We start from the raw sequence: 19,970 nt of genomic DNA on the forward strand, positions 1-19,970 counted from the left end.
AATTTTTTTAGATTCACACATACGAAGCATACATTTCAAGAAGATATGCATGTATTACAGAAATTACCTTTCTAAAGACCTTCATGATGACACTTTTTAATCCAGAAAAAATGACCATGCGTCAGAATTAAACTCCTTCGCCAAACCCATGTGACGAATAGATCGAAAAGATTATTTTTCATCCATTATACACATCACTTTAACGAAACAATTTAATATAGCACAAAAGAGCCATATCTGAATTTACTTTCAAATCCAACAACGCCCTTCTTGAATACATCTATAATTTTAAAGTAATGCTGAATTGTGACTACCCGAGTCCAAATAGTATTATAACTTGGAGACCCATATCAAATGATTATTTAATAAATAATTTGTTCAGACTAGATTTGTACTAAAAAAAAACTCTGAAACAATTTTATAGAAAACAAATTTTGTGAAAATCTGGAAATCATGATTATATTTTCTAATCATTTTCACCATAATACACAAAATGTGTATAATGGATCACATTTTGCGCATTTAGTGCATACGTATTGAATTTGATTCGAACCGGGATGACATCAGAATCTGATAGAAGAGAATATGAAAGATTGTTCTTGCGTACTATTTAACTTCACTGTGTGTGCGCTTGCTATAAAAGTCACAGTATATTATGCCTGGTAGTGTTGTTTCAAATCACAGAACAGAAGTATGTGTTGTTCAAGACATATGAAAAGCGATATGCAATAGTGACAACGCGTCATAAACACAAATCAATTGTTATAACTGAAAAGTATGGCGACGATTGGTAATAAACCAAACATCAATAATATGATATATTACTATTATACGTTATAGATCCTTTGTTTGGTAGTTTTTAGCTTCACTATATTTTATAAGGTACTTATCTTTCCTGTATGGATCGAGTCTCTGCTTTCCATTATGTGCATTCGTAACTGCACCAACGTTCGGTTTATTTATCAGTACATGCATTCACACATGATTCCCTCTATGAAACACCCAGAATTTTGCACTTTTTACACATTATTTCTCAACAAAACACAAGAAACGCATTATTGAACATCACAAGGAGTAAATGACAATTCAATGACTGTGAAATTATATTTTTTTGGAATCTTAGAACACCACAAATAAACAATAATTGTAGACACGGTTTTACACACGGCTTGTCAAATTGGTATCACAATGGTATCCTTAATAACTTCCCACGAACTCGTTCACTAATGGTGACAGACGACGGAAGATGATCTGGGATATCACTTTGTAGGCGGCATTAAGGATGGTGATCGCTCGAAAGTATGTTTGGGCCATATAACCCCTTCCTTCCACTCCTCCGGTAGCTGTTCAGTTTCCCAGATTCTGACTATCAATTTGTGCAGGCAAGTGGCTAGCTTTTCCGGGCCCATCTTGATGAGCTCAGCTCCGATACCATCCTTACCAGCTGCTTTATTGGTCTTCAGCTGTTGGATGGCATCCTTAACTTCCCTCAAGGTGGGTTGCTGGTTGGCTTCCATCGTTCGCTGAACTGATGTAGTCATCCCCTCCGCTGTCTTGACTTTCACTGCCTGTACTCTCAGCGCCATTCAAATGTTCCTCGTAGCAGGGCCGGATTTAGCCGGAAGGGGGCCCCGGGGCCGACGGTATGTGGGGGCCCCAATATGTACAAAAAAGGTTGGTTTTGGTACATAAGATTTGTGGGGGCCCGGGGCCACGCCCCCCCCATAAATCCGGCCCTGCTCGTAGTGCTGCTTCCACCTTTCGATCACCATACGTTCGTCCGTCAAGATACTCCCATCCTTATCCCGGCACATTTCGGCTCGCGGCACGAAGCCTTTGCGGGATGCGTTGAGCTTCTGGTAGAACTTGCGTGTTTCTTGAGAACGGCACAGCTGTTCCATCTCCTCGCACTCCGCTTCTTCCAGGCGGCGTTTCTTCTCTTGAAAAAGGCAGATCTGCTGTCTCCGCTTCCGTCTATAACGTTCCACGTTCTGCCGGGTACTTTGCTGTAGCGCGACCGCCCGCGCGCACTCTTCGTCGAACTAATCGTTCCGTTGACTTCGTCCCACATACCCGACGTTGTTCTCCGCTGCGTCGTTAATGGCTGCTTTAACTGTATTCCAGCAGTCCTCAAGAGGGGCCCCATCGAGCTCACCCTCTTCCGGCAATGCTGCCTCGAGATGCTGCGCGTATGCAATGGTGACATCGGGTTGCTTCAGTCGCTCTAGGTCGTACCGCGGCGGTCGTCGTTACCGAGCATTGTTGATGACGGATAGTTTTGGGCGCAGTTTAACCATCACCAGATAGTGGTCAGAGTCGATGTTAGCGCCACGATATGTCCTGACGTCGATAATGTCGGAGAAGTGCCGTCCATCAATCAGAACGTGGTCGATTTGTGATTCTGTCTGCAGTGGTGATCTCCAGGTGTACCGATACGGAAGGCTGTGTTGGAAGTAGGTGCTGTCATATTCTTGGAGGCAGCGAAATCAATTAGTCGTAGGCCGTTTTCGTTCGTCAGCCGGTGTGCGCTGAAATTCCCAATAGTCGGTCTAAACTCCTCCTCTTGGCCAACCTGAGCGTTCAAATCTCCTATTATGATTTTGACGTCGTGGCTTGGGCAGCTATCGTACTCACGTTCCAGCTGCGCGTAGAATGCGTCCTTATCATCATCAGTGCTTCCGGAGTGTGGGCTATGGACGTTGATTATGCTGCAGTTGAAGAACCGGCCTTTGATCCTCAACCTGCACATTCTCTCGTTGATCGGCCGCCACCCGATCACGCGCCTTTGCATATCGCCCATCACTATGAAAGCTGTTCCCAGCACATGTCTGTTGCCGCAGCTCTGGTAGATGGTATGATGAGCCGATCCCTGTTGTGAGCCGATCCTGACATGGAGAACAGACGCCCAATAAGATTTGCACCTCCGGAGAGGAGCAAACCCCCCTTCCCTGTCAGAATACGACCATAGTTCCCACCGGGGTTGGTTACCCGATCTTCCCTAAGGTTGCTCGTATCCCGGCCAACTCCGCGGGGAGGTAGGGATAGAAGTTGCTGGGTAAGAGGCTAAGGACCGCGAGCTGGGGTCTATTTTATTCCTTGAGGTACGCGAAGTATCAATGGTACGCTTTACCCAGCATTTGCCGTGCCGGGATATTTGAATACAATCTACATATCTCGGGTACTTATTCAAAAGGACGTATGTGATTTTGTAAACAAAGATTCAAACGTCGATTTGTCCAATCTGATAGTACTTTTCACGCAAACCATCACCACAGATAGGTAGAGGAAGCTTTCGGCTACCTGTTGGTGGTTTGGTGTGCGTGAGAGTGCCATCAGATTGGAAAAAAATACGTTCGAATCTTTGTTTACAAAATCACATACGTCATTTTGAATAAGTACCCGATATATATACCTTCTTTAAACGATTTGTTCATAGTTCTAATTTTCTGAATTCCTCCAAAGCTTTGCCTGGAGTTGTATGTTCATGTGATATTCAGGTATTATATATTCTTAGATCAATTATTGTGCCTTGCAACAAAACAACAACTTTCGTGATCATTTTCCATGGCCCTCATATAGATGTGTAAAGTTTATCCGCAGTATAAATAGCACATGCTATCGAAGCATTCATTGCAACCAATCCACAACGTGGCGGCCAAATTTTCTGGCACCGATGAGAGCGGCTGCTTCTTCTGGATCTATAACACTGTTCTCCATAAAATCCGAGAGTTCAAAAAAGCAGCTAGTAAACGAAATCGTTGTCGGAAAATGTAAATCGGTTGAACGGAAGTAGTGGTCCATTGGCTGTTATTTATGGCTACAGTGGGCGGCAAGCTTAATAACGTGAAGGCACATTCCATCGCTCGGTCAATGAATTCAAGATTTTTTGTATGGATGCTATGACCGTCGAGTACCTGCAGAACAGGATCCTCTGTCGACGATTTTGTATGCCGGATGAAATGTTCAAATCATCCAACCGCTGGAATTGCAGGAAAAACAGTCCCTGGAGGAGCCCCTAGCTTCAGCTTGTCTGTCATCCTAACTCGTGGGAATATCACAAAAAGTGGTACAAAGTGTTCGGTTACTGAAATACCAGCCATTTCAGCCAAATCGGTCAACGTTTGGGCGGTGCTAAACTCGTTGGAAGTTTATATGCAAAAATGTATGCAGAAACATCCAAAAACAGTGAACTGCAGTTGGACGGCACAACTTACGATGAAGAACTATGATACTCATTCAGATCTTGGAGAATTTATTACAGAATATTATGCAGAAAACCGCGAGAAGATTTGAGTTTGCCCGGCTAAGTTATTAGCATTTCTCTGAAGTGAGGATTGAGCAAATTTCGTTTCTTTTACCTTTGAAAAGAAATAAATTCACCCCTACAACACTCCAGTAAAATACTAATATCTTTGCGTAATAAACTCTAATCTTCTCGCGGTTTTCAGCATAACATTCTGTATTTTATTTTAGGGGCCGTACACTAATTACGTAAGCATTTTTTCTAGGTTTTCCAAACCCCCCTCCCCCCCCGGTAAGATTTTTCTCATACAAATCATTTTTTATTTATATTACGTAAGAAAATGGCAGACCCCCCTCCCCCCATAAGTGCTTACGTAATTAGTGTACGACCCCTTACAAGAACTGAATGAGTATCATGGTTCTAGATCTTAAATTGTGCCGTCCAACTGCAAATCACTGTTTTTGGATGTTTCTGCATACATTTTTCCATATAAACTTCCAACGAGTTTAGCACTGCCCAAACGTTGACCGATTTGGCTAAAATTCTGTCCAGAGCATCAGGGCATCAAATAGAACCGAATAAGAGGGCGGCCCATCAAAAAATTTGAAAAAGTGTTTTTTGAGCCACCTTAATATGCATGCAGTGCTTAACACTCCCTTTTCAGCTGTAGTTAGGCAGCCTAGCTGCCGCCTTCCCCGTAAAGCTTGGAACGCTTGGACTGGACCTGTAAAAGAAAAAAGTAAAACTAAAATATGTATCACCGGAATGATGGAAGTCTCGTCTACGTTATAAATTCTGTAATCCAGTATATTCTTCAAACGGATGGTATTTTCAAACAAATCGAAGAATTTGCCCACAGCTACACGGTTAAACACGGACAGCAGACCTGGACGATGCTCGTGGAGGACCAACGCGCACTGGGAGTTTTCGAAAGGAAAGTGCTGCGTGCCATCTATGGTGGGGTGCAGATGGCGGACGGTACGCGGAGGAGGCGAATGAACCACGAGTTGCATTAGCTGTTGGGAGAACCATCCATCGTTCGCACCGCGAAAATCGGACGACTGCGGTGGACCGGGCACGTAGCCACAATGTCGGACAGTAACCCGGTGAAAATGGTTCTCGACAACGATCCGACGGGCACAAGAAGGCGAGGTGCGCAGCGGGCAAGGTGGATCGATCAGGTGGAAGATGACTTGCGGACCCTCCGTAGACTGCGTGGTTGGCGACTTGTAGCCATGGACCGAGCCGAATGGAGAAGACTCTTATATACCACACAGGCCACTTCGGCCTTAGTCTGAATAAATAATAATAATATCCTTAACAACAGATTCTCGTTTAAAAGCTGTAGATCCGATTTTGTAACAAAAGTCAATAGTAGAGCGCTTGCGGGAGATTGTGCCACGTTTGGCCTAAAGTCGTTTGGCCTAATGCCGTTTGGCATAAGGTCGTTTGGCCTAAAGTCATTTGGCCTAATGGTCGTTTGGCCTAATGGTCGTTTGGCCTAATGGTCGATTGGCCTAATGGTCGTTTGGCATAATAGGTACATATAGGTGTAAACGATTGAAATATATTGTTATATGAAATTCTTTTTGTAGGTGCAAAATAAAGCCATGTGCATGTGATCAAAAAGCGAAATACAAACTAACGTTAAAATATTGCAAATCACTTTTACAATACAATAAAACCAGGAATTTATAAAAAGAAAGGTATAAAAAACAATGTATCAGATATGTTTTGGCAATGTCGACATATGAAAACAGTATAACTTGAAAGATCTGATCATGCTTCAAAGAAGGCATCAACATTTTTGGAAAATGCTTGTCATATGCAATATCATAGCAACATGCAGTAAAACTCGAAAGAACAGCACATGCTTTAAAGAAGGTGTCAATCATATTGTTAAGATTGTATGTTTCCTATATAATGTCAAAACTTTAAAACTCAAAATATAAACCCCATTCGATTTTGGCATCACGTTCGGAACATTTATGTTGCCAAAATCGAATGGTTTTTGTTTTCTTATTATACTTTAACATTTCTTCACTTTTTGTGACGCTAGACACACTATGACCCTTTTTTACATTAAGATACTCATTTTTCATGTTGTTTCATGTTGTAAAACTATGTTGATTTTTCTCAAAATTGAGCCCACAGAATTTTATTTCGAAATGAAAAGTGAAATGAAACCCAATTTTAATCATCTTTGAGGGGAATTGATTATTTTTCGACGGAAACATTTTGTTTTATTTTTAAAAATCAAAATTTTTATCCAGAATATTTTTTTCAGGCAAAATATACATTGAAGAAAGTGAGTTTCCAAACAAAACATCAAAAACTGTACTTCAGACAATATTCGCTAAAAATGAATTAAATCGCATACCAGCAGAATGAACCCAAACTTATGGCCGGTTTACCATATAGTGGGTGAACCCAAACTTTTGGCCGCCAGTCAATAATATTAAAAAAACTTTTGGCCTATGCATACTATGTACTTGAGTAAACATTTTGATTTTGAAAAATAAAACAAATTTTTTTCCGCCGAAAATCATCAATGCCCCTCAAAAAAAATTTCACTTTTCATTTCGAAATTTTGTGGGCTCAATTTAGAGAAAAATCAATATATTTTTACAACATAATATAATAAGACAAATGAGTATCTTAATGTAATATTTTAGTACATAAAAAATGGAAATTGTTAGTTTGAAATATCTACGGTGTAAGATCTACTCAAATTCTTTGTATCGAGCTAACAATACCCGAAATCGGATGTAAGACGGCGAACCGACGGCGACCAAAAACTTTTGCCTATATTTTTCGAGGGTGAACCCAAATTTTTGGACGGGAGTGTACATATCGTATGTGACTATCGGATAATGTTGTTATACATCAATAATAGTCATGTGGATGACCAAATGTAGCATTAAATAAAATATTAACATTTTCACATAATTTACTAGAAAGAATAATTTACGTTTTTCAAATCATGCCAAACAACCATTAGGCCAAATGACTTTAGGCCAAATGACCATGAGGCCAAACGGTCTTATGCCAAACGTCATTAGGCCAAACGACTTTAGGCCAAATGACCTACAACCCTTGCGGGAAAATGAAATTACAGAACATTTACTTATTGGCGTTGAGGACCGTTCAATTGATGTCGCACTATTTGACGAAAATGTCGAGTTGACGTTGTAGAAACAGAGCATCCTGATCATCATTAATAGTCCAGTATAATTTGAAATCATCGGCAAAAGAAAGCTTGAAGGATTCGAGCACAAGATTCTCATCATTCAGATATACTAGAAATATCAGAGGTCCTAAGTGACTACCTTGTGGCACACCTGACGTAACACCAAAGTATTGCAAGGTTGAGTCTCCAATGATGATGGCCATTTTCCGACCAGTTAGATAGGATTCAAGCCATAACAGAAAGGGTCCGGAAAAACCTAGGCGTTCAAATTGTCAATTGTTATCCTGTGATTGATCTTATCGAAGGCAGCCGAAAAATCAGTGTAGATAGAGTCAACTTGAAATCTTTTCTGCAAAGATTGGGCGACGAACGACGTGTAGAAAGTCAGATTCGTATTCGTTGAACGCCTTGGCATAAAACCGTGTTGATGCTCGGAGATGAAATCTTGACAATTGTGGAATAAGAACTTATAGACTACTTTCTCAAACAGCTTTGAGGTGGCGCAAAGTGCGGCTATACCACGGTAATTGCTGACATCACTCTTATTTCCTTTTCTAAATACCGGGAATAGGTAAGATTTCTTCCATTGCTCCGGAAACGTTCCGTCTTGAAGCGATACGTTGAAGAGACTGGCTAGAGGTACGGATAGACTATTAGAACAATTCTTCAAGACGTACGCAGGAATTCCATCTGGTCCACAACTAGTCGAAGCTTTTACGGTACAGCAAATATCAGCTACTGTGTCTGCATCGACGATTGGGTGGTTTCCAACTGGGGGACGAACAGGGACGTTGTTAGCGGCTTCATTGATTTGGTGTAATTCCAGGGAATCGTCGGTGAACTTTTCTTGCGAGCATCAATAATCGTTTCGCAACAAAGACGACCTGTTTCCTTGTAAAATTTCTTATGTTGCCGATGTACTCTTATGTTTCTAGAGCTTAAAGGGTAGCGTTGGGGAACGGTTTTCCATAAAAGTTACTGTTTTCATAGCAATTTTCATACAAACTTCAAATCGCGCGTACTCACTCAATTTATATCCAATCTTGCTAAAAATTTTGGAGGGTTAATAAAAAGGCAAATGCAATCGTTTAAACATCGGGGGCGAAAAAGTCAAAATTTGAATCGCTCTAATGTCCACACTGCCCCATACAGAACAGAAGTGAAAATAGTATACGAGAAAGGCAAAAAATCTTGTTTTAATGTAAATTTAGTTTATTATGATCTCAATTACGTGCACAAAATGTTCAGTGATAGTGTGAATATCAATTGTTATGTAAGTTTCATCCGAATTGCCGGTTGTTGTTCTTCAAAAGCTTATTTTGGAATCTCAAATCTAATAGCAAATTTTCCGTTGGGGGCTCACTATTTATGGATTATTTTCCTTTTTCAATCGAATTTTGATATAGTTTCCACAGTAAGCCAACTTTGAAACATTCCTCTCAATATCCTATGAAAAATATTAAAAAAAAACAACTTAATTCACCGAGTGGTGATACTGCCTTTCTCGCATTTAGCCAAGACACCAACCTTATGACACACACTTATATAGTTCGATTCCATTTTCTTAATAACTTTTGAACGCAATGGTCGATCGTTATCAAATTCAATAGTGATCAACAAGGCTTTGACTCCTGTCGAATGCAACTTGTTGCGAGAAAATCGGTTAAGAATTACTATATGAAAAAATGGCTAATGTTTTTCGGTTTTCGTGTACACACACACACACACATACACACGGACAGACAGACATGTGTTCAGTTCGACGAGCTGAGTCGATTGGTATATAACATCATGGGTCTCCGAGACTTCTATAAAAAGTTCGTTTTTGGAGTGAAATGATAGCCTTTCGGTACAACTTTGTTGTACGAGAAAGGCAAAAATCATGCTATAATAGCCAAATTTAGGGTGGCTCATATTGCCCCGTATGTTCATGTTGCCCTTACTGCCACTATCATATCTGACGCTCGTTTTTCGTTGTCATTAAAAACAAGCGATTAGTAGATTTTTCTATTCACGGTATAATATTTTAGATTGTAATAAAAATACAGTTGATGTTTATCAAAAACATCCATCAGTAATTAAAACGGCAATCTCTGTGTTGATCCCGAATTTTCTATAGAAGCTACAACCGTGGAGATAATACTTCAGTTTCTCTGTGACTTTAGGATAGTTCCTTAATATAATTCTTCCTTTTTACATTCCACGTCGAGCATCCGTGCGAGACGGTTGTAAGTCCGCGTACGGTCTGCTTCTCATTCGGTTTTTTCCTTAAGTACAGGTAGTGGTTTTTTTTCCGAAAGTGTTTTGAAGCATAGTGCTTGAGTGGAAGTGGTGCTTAGCTGTAGCAGTTAAGTAGCCATTTCGTTGGTTTTGCAACTACGCAAAACTTTGCAGTTTATTCGGCGTCCATCGCAGGCGCAGGCATCATCGTCCCACGCCGACAGTCATCGTCCATCGTGCGTCTCCACCAACACAGACGCCGCCGTCCTGCCACCATCCATCCACCCAGTTGCAGTGTTGGGTGCGGCGAGAACACCAACAATAGCGTGGTTCGCTTCGACCGCACCACCGGCGAGTGTCCATCGAGCTAGTGTGTGCTGCCAGAACTGTTAGCCGGCAACACAGCAGTGTGAACGCAAGTATTTAATTGAGCTCCCTCTCATTGTTCCCCTCTTCTCCATCTTATTGGAATAGTTTTTTCTTTCTTTTTACTCGTCTTCCCTCTGTCCCAAATCATTATTTTGTTTGTGTGTGTTTTTTTCTTCCCTTGTGATAATTCTTTAGTTTTAAAATAGATTGTGCCTCGCTGCAGCGGCGCATTTCGTGTCCGCAATGCGCGAAGGCGAAGTTGGCGGGGTACTTCGTATTCCATGTCAGATGTTTCGTTGCATTCGGGTGTTCCAAACCAAAACGAAATGGATACCAGCAACGCTAAAATTTCCTCTACGAGCCCCCGTCCCAAGGTCTACCCTCACGACTCTAGTGGGCCGTATGTTGTTTTCTTTCGACCCAAAGGCAAACGTTTGAATATCAGCCAGATTAGCAAAGATCTGGAAAAGCGATTTTCGTCTGTCACGACCATTGACATGGTTGGGTCCAGTAAACTCCGTGTCACGGTCAGTGATCGCAAACAGGCCAACGAGATTGTCACCTGTGAGCTTTTCACTCTCGAATATAGGGTGTATTTACCGTCAGCAGTGTGTGAGATCGCGGGGTGGTGACGGAGGGAAGTATGACATGCGACGATTTGAAACAAGGTTTCGGTCGTTTCAAGAACGTTTCTTTGCCTCCTGTTGCGATACTGGATTGCAAACAAATGTATTCGGTGTCGCAGGAGGGAGAGAAGCGGAGTTATTCCCCGTCTGACTCTTTCTGCGTCACTTTTTCCGGGTCCGCACTGCCTGACTACGTAGTGATTGGCAAACTTCGTCTACCTGTTCGGCTGTATGTACCGAAGGTGATGAATTGTGTTAATTGCAAGCAGCTGGGCCACACCGCTCAGTACTGTTGCAATAAACCTCGCTGTGCATCATGCGGAGAGAAGCACGTGACGTGCAAGACGGCACCGAAATGTGTCTATTGTAACGAAAGCCCTCCACATGCTCTTGAAGCTTGCCCAACGTACATACAGCAGCGAATCCACCAGAAGCGGTCTCTTCAGCAACGTTCTCGGCGAAGTTACGCCGAAATGTTGAGGAAGGCCGCTCCTCCACTCGTTTCTGACACCATCTACTCGTCTCTTCCTTTGGACGATCAAGGTAGCTCTGACTCCGAGGTTGGAAATGGGGTTCCCTTTGTTTTCAATGGCTTAACGAGGAAGAGAATAAAACAGAGCCAGCGACCCTCGAAAAAGCCTAGAAAACAGCCTCAAAGTGAGCCCCAATCCAACATGGTCAAATTCAAAGCGGGAGGAAATACTCAAAAACGATCAACTTTTGTGGTTTCACATCGGGATGATCGAGAGTTTCCACCGCTTCCGGGAACATCTAAAATCCCAGATGCCCCATTTTTTGCGATTTCTCAGCCAGAAAGAGAGCATACAGAGCGAGCAGAAGAACTCCTGAGCGCTCCAATGTTCACACTTTCTGGCATCGTGGAGCTCATCCTCAACTTCTTTGATGCTTCCGACCCCGTGAAGAACATGGTCAAAACTGTTCTTCCTATTCTGACTCCTCTCCTGAAGCAGCTGGCTTCGAAAATGCCCCTCCTCGAGTCATTTGTATCCTTCGATGGCTAACTTAGTCAATAAGGGTAACATGATTTCGATTCTACAGTGGAACTGTCGAAGTATTCTTCCAAAATTAGATATTTTTAAATTTTTAGTTAACAAATTACAATGCGATGCTTTTGCTTTATGTGAAACATGGCTAACACCAGATGTGAACCTTCATTTTCCTGATTTCAACATAATCCGCCGCGATCGGGCAAATCGATATGGAGGGGTGCTTTTAGGGATCAAAAAACAGCACTCCTTCTATAGAGTCGATCTTGCGCCGATGTCTGGCACCGAAGCTGTCGCATGTCAGGTGACTATTCGAGGAAAAGACCTCAGTATCGCCTCCATATATCTTCTTCCAAACACCGCGATATCTCGAAGAGATCTCTCGCACATCTGCTCGGTTATGCCCGAGCCACGGTTGCTCCTGGGAGATTTTAACTCCCACGGAACAGGCTGGGGGGAACTGTACGACGACAACCGTTCATCAATGATATACGACCTCTGCGACGACTTCAATATGTCAATTTTGAATACAGGAGAAGTTACACGAGTGGCTCCTCCAGCAAGAGATAGCCGTCTAGATCTTTCCATTTGTTCGAGCTCATTATCGTTGGACTGTACTTGGAAGGTGGTCCAAGATCCCCATGGTAGTGATCATTTGCCGATCGAAGTTTCGATTTCCAATGGACATAAGCAATCTGCTTCCATCGATCTTTCATATGACCTCACGAAGCACATCGATTGGGGCAAATATGCGGACGCCATCAGCGATGGCATACAGTCGATAAAGCACTCCCCCGCGGGAAGAGTACAAGTTTCTATCGCAGTTGATTCTTGAAAGCGCTCTTCAGGCACAACGTCGGCCGGTGCCAGGAGCTTCGGTTCGTAGGAAACCCTACAGTCCGTGGTGGGACATCGAGTGTACGCAACTTTATCGCGGGAAATCCGCCGCGTTCAAAGAATTTCGGAAACACGGGGCGATCGTTCTTCACAAACGATACACCGCGCTCGAAATCCAGTTCAAGAAACTGGTCAAAGTGAAGAAGCGCGGATATTGGCGCACTTTTGTTGAAGGTTTATCGCGCGAGACTTCAATGAAAACTCTGTGGACCGTCGGGAGAAGAATGCGCAACGCGTCGTCCGTAAACGAAGATCGTGAAAGCTCGTCGCGGTGGATACTTGACTTCGCAAAGAAAGTTTGTCCGGATTCGGTACCGGTGAGGCAAGAGCTACGTGATGCTTTTGCAGACAGGGATGATATGGATCGTCCTTTCGATGATTGAATTCTCACTTGCTCTCCTTTCATGTAACAATTCCGCTCCAGGGATGGATAGAATCAGGTTCAATTTGCTCAAAAACCTCCCAGACGTCGCGAAGAGGCGCTTATTGAACTTGTTCAATCAGTTACTGGAGTGCAACATTGTTCCGGATGATTGGAGGGAAGTGAGGGTGATAGCCATCCAGAAGCCCGGAAAACCCGCGTCGGATTGTAACTCGTATCGCCCCATCGCGATGCTGTCATGTCTTCGGAAGCTGTTGGAGAAGATGATTCTCTTCCGGCTAGACAAATGGGTTGAATCGAATAGTTTGTTGTCAGATACACAATTTGGTTTCCGCAGGGGCAAGGGAACGAACGACTGTCTTGCGTTGCTTTCTTCAGATGTTCTGCTTACTTTCGCTAAAAAGAGCAAATGGGCTCAGTGTTTTTGGACATTAAGGGGCTTTTGATTCAGTTTGCGTCGATGTCTTATCTGACAAACTCCACGAGTGTGGACTTTCACCAATTTTGAACAACTATTTGTACAATTTGTTGTCAGAGAAGCGTATGAGTTTTCTCATGGTGACTCGGCAACTTCACGAATTAGCTACATGGGTCTCCCCAGGGCTCATGTTTGAGCCCCTTCTTTACATTTTTACGTCAGAGACATTGATGAATGTCTCATGCCAAATTGCTCGTTGAGACAGCTTGCAGATGATTGTGTTGTATCCGTTTCGGGGCCAACATCGGTTGATCTGCAAGGACCATTGCAAGATACTTTGGACAATTTGTCCACTTGGGCTACGAAGCTGGGTATCGAATTCTCTCCGGAGAAAACTGAGATGGTTGTCTTTTCAAAAAAACATAAGCCGGCAAAGTTCCCGCTCCAACTGATGGGTAAGACAATCACTCATAGCATATCTTCTAAATACCTCAGGGTCTGGTTCGACTCGAAATGTACCTTCGAAGCACATTGTGTATCTGACACAAAAATGCCAGAAACGGATCAACTTCATGCGATCAATAACCGGAACATGGTGGGGAGCGCATCCCGAAGATCTTATGACGTTGTATAGAACAACCATTTTGTCGGTCCTCGAATACGGTAGTTTCTGCTTCCAGTCCGCGGCTAAAACACACATGCTGAAGCTTCAAAGGATTCAGTACCGCTGTCTCCGTATCGCGTTAGGATGTATGAATTCGACACATACAATGAGCTTGGAAGTACTTGCGGGAGTACTGCCACTAACAGATCGTTTCGCGGAATTATCGCTCCGGTTCCTCATCCGCTGTGAGGTTCTCAATCCATTGGTCATTGATAACTTCGAGAAGCTGCTCGAACAAAACCCTCAATCTCGATTCATGAGTATTTACCACTGGTACATAACGCTGGAGGTAAGCCCTTCTTCGGTAGATACCAATCGTGCTAACTTCTTAGACTCCTACAGTTCCTCTGTTACTTTGATCTGTCCATGAAGCAGGAGGTTCATGGAATACCAGACTTTCTGTGTGCGGAGGTCATACCTCCATTATTTGCAAACAAATACGGGCACGCCAGTGAGGAGAGAAGCTTTTTTACAGACGGGTCAAAAATTGATGACTCCACTGGTTTCGGTGTTTTCAACGTTTTTCATAGCGCCTACTTTAAGCTCAAAGAGCCTTGTTCCGTGTATACTGCTGAGCTAGCAGCTATACACTATTCACTCGAGCAAATCGCATCCCTACCTCCTGACCACTTTTTCATCTTCACCGACAGTCTAAGTTCCTTGGAGGCTGTTCGGTCAATGAAGCACTCGGTTAAGCACTCAGCGTATCTTCTAAATGGGATACGGAAAGCTTTGAGTGCCTTATCACAACGGTCTTACACAATCACCATGGCTTGGGTCCCTTCTCATTGCTCGATCTCGGGAAATGAGAAAGCGGACTCTTTGGCTAAGGTGGGCGCTATGGAAGGTGATATTTACGATCGGAAAATCACCTTCGATGAATTTTTCACATTAGTTCGTCAGGAAACCTTGAACAGCTGGCAACAGAAATGGACAAATGGGGAGTTGGGTAGATGGCTGTATTCAATTCGCCCGCAGGTGTCGAAGCGTCCATGGTTCAAAAATGGAATATGGGACGAGACTTCATTCGAACCATGTGTCGTCTAATGTCCAATCACTACACTCTAAATGCACATCTTTTCAGAGTGGGGCTCTCGGAAGGAAATCTCTGTGTTTGCGGCGAGGATTATCAGGACATCGATCATGTCGTGTGGGCGTGCGAGGAGCATCGTGGCCCCAGATCTGCGCTAACTGAACATCTCCGGGTCCGAGGAAAACAACCAAAGCCTATTAGGGAAGTGTTGTCGGGCCTTGATCTCGAGTACATGTCCCTGGTCCACCAATTTTTGAAAGTTGCTGATGTAAAACTGTAATCATTGTCTGCCCATTCCCTTGTCTGTCGTACCCCATATCGAATGTCTTCCTCTTGTTGAACATTTCCATGTCTGTCGTTAATCCCTTCCGTATGTCTTCCTCTCGTCGTTGTCTCCCAAAAAAGTATGTTTGTCCCGTTACAGATGTAAAAATGCGAGGAATGTCAACTTTGTGAACATCAGCATAGTAATTACTTAAGCACCCTAAAATCCTTTCCTTTCCTACTGTATTATTGTATTCCCTAACCTCGACTAAACCGCGAGTCTTTCGGTTCCCCAAAACTAACACTATGTATAAGAATCAAGAAATGTATTGTTAAACTTGATTTCGGCTCCGTAACGCTTCACGGCAAATGAGCCTTCCAAATAAACGAAAGATAAAAAAAAAAAAAAAAATTCTTCCTTTCACAAGTTTTTTCAAACTCTTTTGGTTAGTGTGGTGTGCACAGCCAACAAATAAGAAGACACAGAGTTTATCCGATTTTTGAACAGATTTTAATCGCATCAGTTAAAAAATACCTATAGAGATAAACATTATGGATCATTTCACTGTTTATCATATCATACAACACACTTACGTTTTGTTTCCTATAATAGGTTCTTCCTATTTGTTGTAGATTCTGTATTTAGAAGATTACTGTACTAGAACCTGATATAATTTAAATTAGTTTCGCAGTACTAGGCTATGTGGCAAACTACTCACGGTTGTAATAATTCTTCTAATTCATAGCAATACTTCAGGTGTTATTACAAATTATAGAGGTTATCAAATTCATTCGGGTAAATATCTGTATGTAGAAGGACATGATTGAGTTCAGTTTCACAGGCACCAATTGCAAATAATACCTTAGCAAATTAACAATATTACTTATGCAAATTAATAGTAGTAAATACGTAAAAATATGATTCTAATAACTGAAATCGTTACACTAGACCACGTTCTAATTCATTTATGTTTAGCCTTTTCTTTTCTTTGTCTACCACATCTCTCTGTCATATCGGTCAGTCAATTGTCAGTGACCGGCACTCATGGTACACCTAACGGAGATCCAGTTGGTGAGTTGCGCCGACCGAGGGGTCGTGACAGTTAGCCTTTTTTTTCTAGAGTTCTTTAACGAATGTTAGAAACTCTAGAAATTTCCCATTTTTATTCAAATTTTATTTGGAATATCTCCTAGATGGGATTTTTTAGAAAATTTTGCCAAGGAATCTGCAAGGATGTTACCATTGGTTATGTTAAATTGATCATTATATACCGGAACCTTTACAAACTTCATCTAATTTGATGTAGATTTTTTTGTGGAATCATAGTATTATTTAAACCGAAAGTCACAATTGACAATAAACAAACGACGTTCGTAGTTTGAAATGTTTTTCTGTGTTTACTGTAATGGATTTATGTGAATCTGTAAGGCTTCGATACTTGAATAGCTGGGATTGAGTAAGAATTCTTACGACGTCAGTATACTTGAAATCCAATTAAGGTTTTTCGATGTCCATAATAATAATCCGGGAACTACCGTGGACTTATCTGAACCTCTGTGAACCTCAAGAATTACTTTCGGATTTCTACAAATCCTTAATATTCTGCTTCTAGTTAGAAGTTATTTGAGTTCCAGCACAAAACAGATAGATATCATAGAACAAACAGCAAAATTCAAAGTGAACGGCCTTCCCGGGTATCCAAGGCGATAGAGAGAAACGGAAAAGCATGCGCTGCTGCTCTGTCTTATGCTCGTTGTTGAGTAAAGCTTGACTTCCACCGCTAGGTTCGCTAGCGTTTCTAAATCAGGACCACATTCTACGGCAAAGATGCCTATATGTTATGTGGTTCCAGTAAATTAATAGCTTGCAGAGTTTTTCATATACTTTTCATATACTATCAGGAATCATTCAGGACTTGAAGCAATTTTTATAAATATTCAAAATATCTAAACAACATTGTGATTTTTTTTTTAATTAATCGATAACAGTGTTACAATCTGAAAAAAAATCTCATGATCAACCTGTCATAAGACGAGTTTATACAATCCCATTGAATTCCACCACTTAATTGTATCTTGACAGATACGTATTTCGACATCAACAGTAAGGCCGTCTTCAGTGTCAAGTACGAGACACTGAAGACGGCCTTACTGTTGAGGTCGAAATAATACGTATCTGTCAAGATACAATTAAGTGGTGGAATTCAATGGGATTGTATAAACTCGTCTTATGACAGGTGAAAACATTCCACTAAAATGCTCAAAATAATTTTCTTATCTCATGATCAATTCAAATCAAGCACGTCAGGATAATCTCCCAAAACAAATTTACGTTAATTGATTCATTCGTTTGAACCATCGCAAGATTTGCTGTGTTCTTCGCATGGATGAATAACATTTGAATTAAAATAACAAACGAGTTTTCTCGCTCTTGATGGCTGCATGATTGAGATTTGAGAATGGTTTTACCAATACTGCTCACTGGAATCTTGTAGAGGTTCTCCAGTCCCTATTCATTCATTTTAACCTTTTTTCTAGTTTGGAATAGTCAGGGAATTTTATTTCCAGATTTGTACAAGGGAACAAAATTCGATAGAATTTTGATATAGAAATCTCATAGTTTAGACAGAAAATCCATTTATTCTACTTAATATTATAAATGTATTTCGGATTAAATTCTCTAGGAGTCTTAACTTCACCGAGGACTTTTCTCCGGAGTTTGTCGAATGTAGTTGGGATACAATTACTTTGGGATATTTCATCGCGGGGTGCATCGATGAGCTTGATCGTCGATCTGGTAACCTTATATCACCGCCCATGCTGTAACATCTAGATTGCTTTCACGTATTGCATTTGTATCCATTATTTTTTTTCTATTTGCAGGCCTTCGAAATGGCAATGAACTCAAGGGAAAAATTGCTATCCTTGAACGCGGTGATTGCACATTTGTGGACAAAGCTCGAAGGGTTCAAACAGCTGGTATGATCTTTTGATATTTCTCATTAAAAAATATACAGGGCAAAAACTTTTGGGTTTTTTTAATAATCAGTGTTAATTGGATTTAAAAAAAATCAAAAGTACCTATCTAGATGCCATTTCCAAAATCCAATCGGGACTGACATCCGAGCACCAGTATTTCGACATGGTCCTATATGAATAAAAAACAAAATGATTAATGCTCTCCACAGGTTCGGTAGCTGCCATTGTCTACGACAACATGCCAAATACGTCGATCGACAATCAACAGATGTTTGCCATGTCTGGTGATGGGCGGGACGACGTTAAAATACCGGTGGTGTTCCTGTTCACCAAGGAAGCGGAAGTATTGCTCGCTGCCATCAGAGCGGATCCCAGCCTCGAGGTGAGTTTTGCAAGAGCTCATTCAGAGCTGAATAATGAGTTGTTTGTTTCATCAATGCGTGGAGTTACAGATTACGCTGAGGGCGGTGAAGGAGCTGGGTGACCTACAGTCCTCCGAGGCGGCCAACATGGACACGAAAGCACATTCACAAACCAAGACTGATTCAGCCCGGACCTCCAGCAGTAGTAGCAGTGAAATGAAATCAAACAAGCCATAATAGTAAGTGTGCGGCATTCGCCGAGTGCTATGGGCAATAAAATCCGTGTAGGTAACATTTACGATAACGAAACAAATTGGCATTAGCGAAAATGTTGATGAGACAGTGTAAAAAAGTGTGTAAATTTTCCATTTAGCTAACACTGCGCGCGAATGAGACAACTCAAGAAAAAAGAGATAAAAGAATACGCGTTTAGTTTAAGTCGTGCATTTTTTTTTCAAAGTGATACATTTGTTGACGAGAAGTATAAAGTGTAATGTGATGCAGTTTAAATGTTGAGCAGTACTGTGAGTAGTTAAGACTAGTGTAAATTTTAGCATAAGTTAGGTTAAAACAATAAAACAAACGTGGAAGAATGGCAGCAGGTTGTTATGCAGTTAACTGAAAGGAAGATGTTAGTAACATATCAGAAGGATAAACAATTGTTGAGAATGAAACGGATTGGTCGAGCTAAGGTGTTCCGAATCGGTGCTAATCAAAAATATGTTTCCTGCAAAAAGAAGCATGAATCGTAATGTACATAATTTTTCCGATTTTATGATTGCATGAAGCTGATAATAGAACCACTGACGAAGATCCAAGATACATCAGTTTTCTACTAATCATCTGATGAACTGCAGTTATTTGCATGTACATAGCACAGAAATGATCCTGTTATTTTTTTTTTGATAGAGAAGTCATTTCCAAAAGCATCAGCAGCATTCGCTAGTTAGTCACAATCAAGATGCAATATGATAAAGAATTTATCCAAAACCTTATAGCGAAGACTAGTTGTGAATAAAAAGATATAATTGCCTACTAAAGTAAGTGATTTCTTATATCATTGTTCTAATTTTGTAAATACAAACGAATGTTTTATGATATATTAGTTTATATTATTTATAGAACAATTCCTGTTGGGGAGGACATGACTATATTCGCATTAACATCGCGTCGGAATTGAACACGCAACCCTCAATAGAGCTGCCCCATATGAAGGAGTGGCCAAAACTACCATTATGTCATATTCAATTTCGGCGTGTAAAATATGATGACCAGTATTTTTTATAATCGGCGCGGTTTCAATTTTTTACATTTTT

General features: G+C 41.4%; 1 protein-coding gene across 1 annotated transcript in view; it reads left to right on the top strand.

Moving 5' to 3' along the window:
• The window catches only part of LOC134211981 (ER degradation-enhancing alpha-mannosidase-like protein 3), a 46,811-nt gene extending 27,057 nt beyond the window's left edge, over positions 1-19,754 (top strand). Inside the window, exons 10-12 of the mRNA XM_062689419.1 lie at positions 18,197-18,292; positions 18,502-18,674; positions 18,745-19,754. Coding sequence (XP_062545403.1) covers positions 18,197-18,292; positions 18,502-18,674; positions 18,745-18,891 — 416 coding nt within the window. The 3' untranslated portion in view covers positions 18,892-19,754. The remainder of the gene's footprint in view (positions 1-18,196; positions 18,293-18,501; positions 18,675-18,744) is intronic.
• Positions 19,755-19,970: the final 216 nt, after the last annotated feature.

This window comes from Armigeres subalbatus, chromosome 2 (assembly GCF_024139115.2).
Source record: "Armigeres subalbatus isolate Guangzhou_Male chromosome 2, GZ_Asu_2, whole genome shotgun sequence".
Taxonomy (NCBI): Eukaryota; Metazoa; Arthropoda; class Insecta; order Diptera; family Culicidae; genus Armigeres; species Armigeres subalbatus.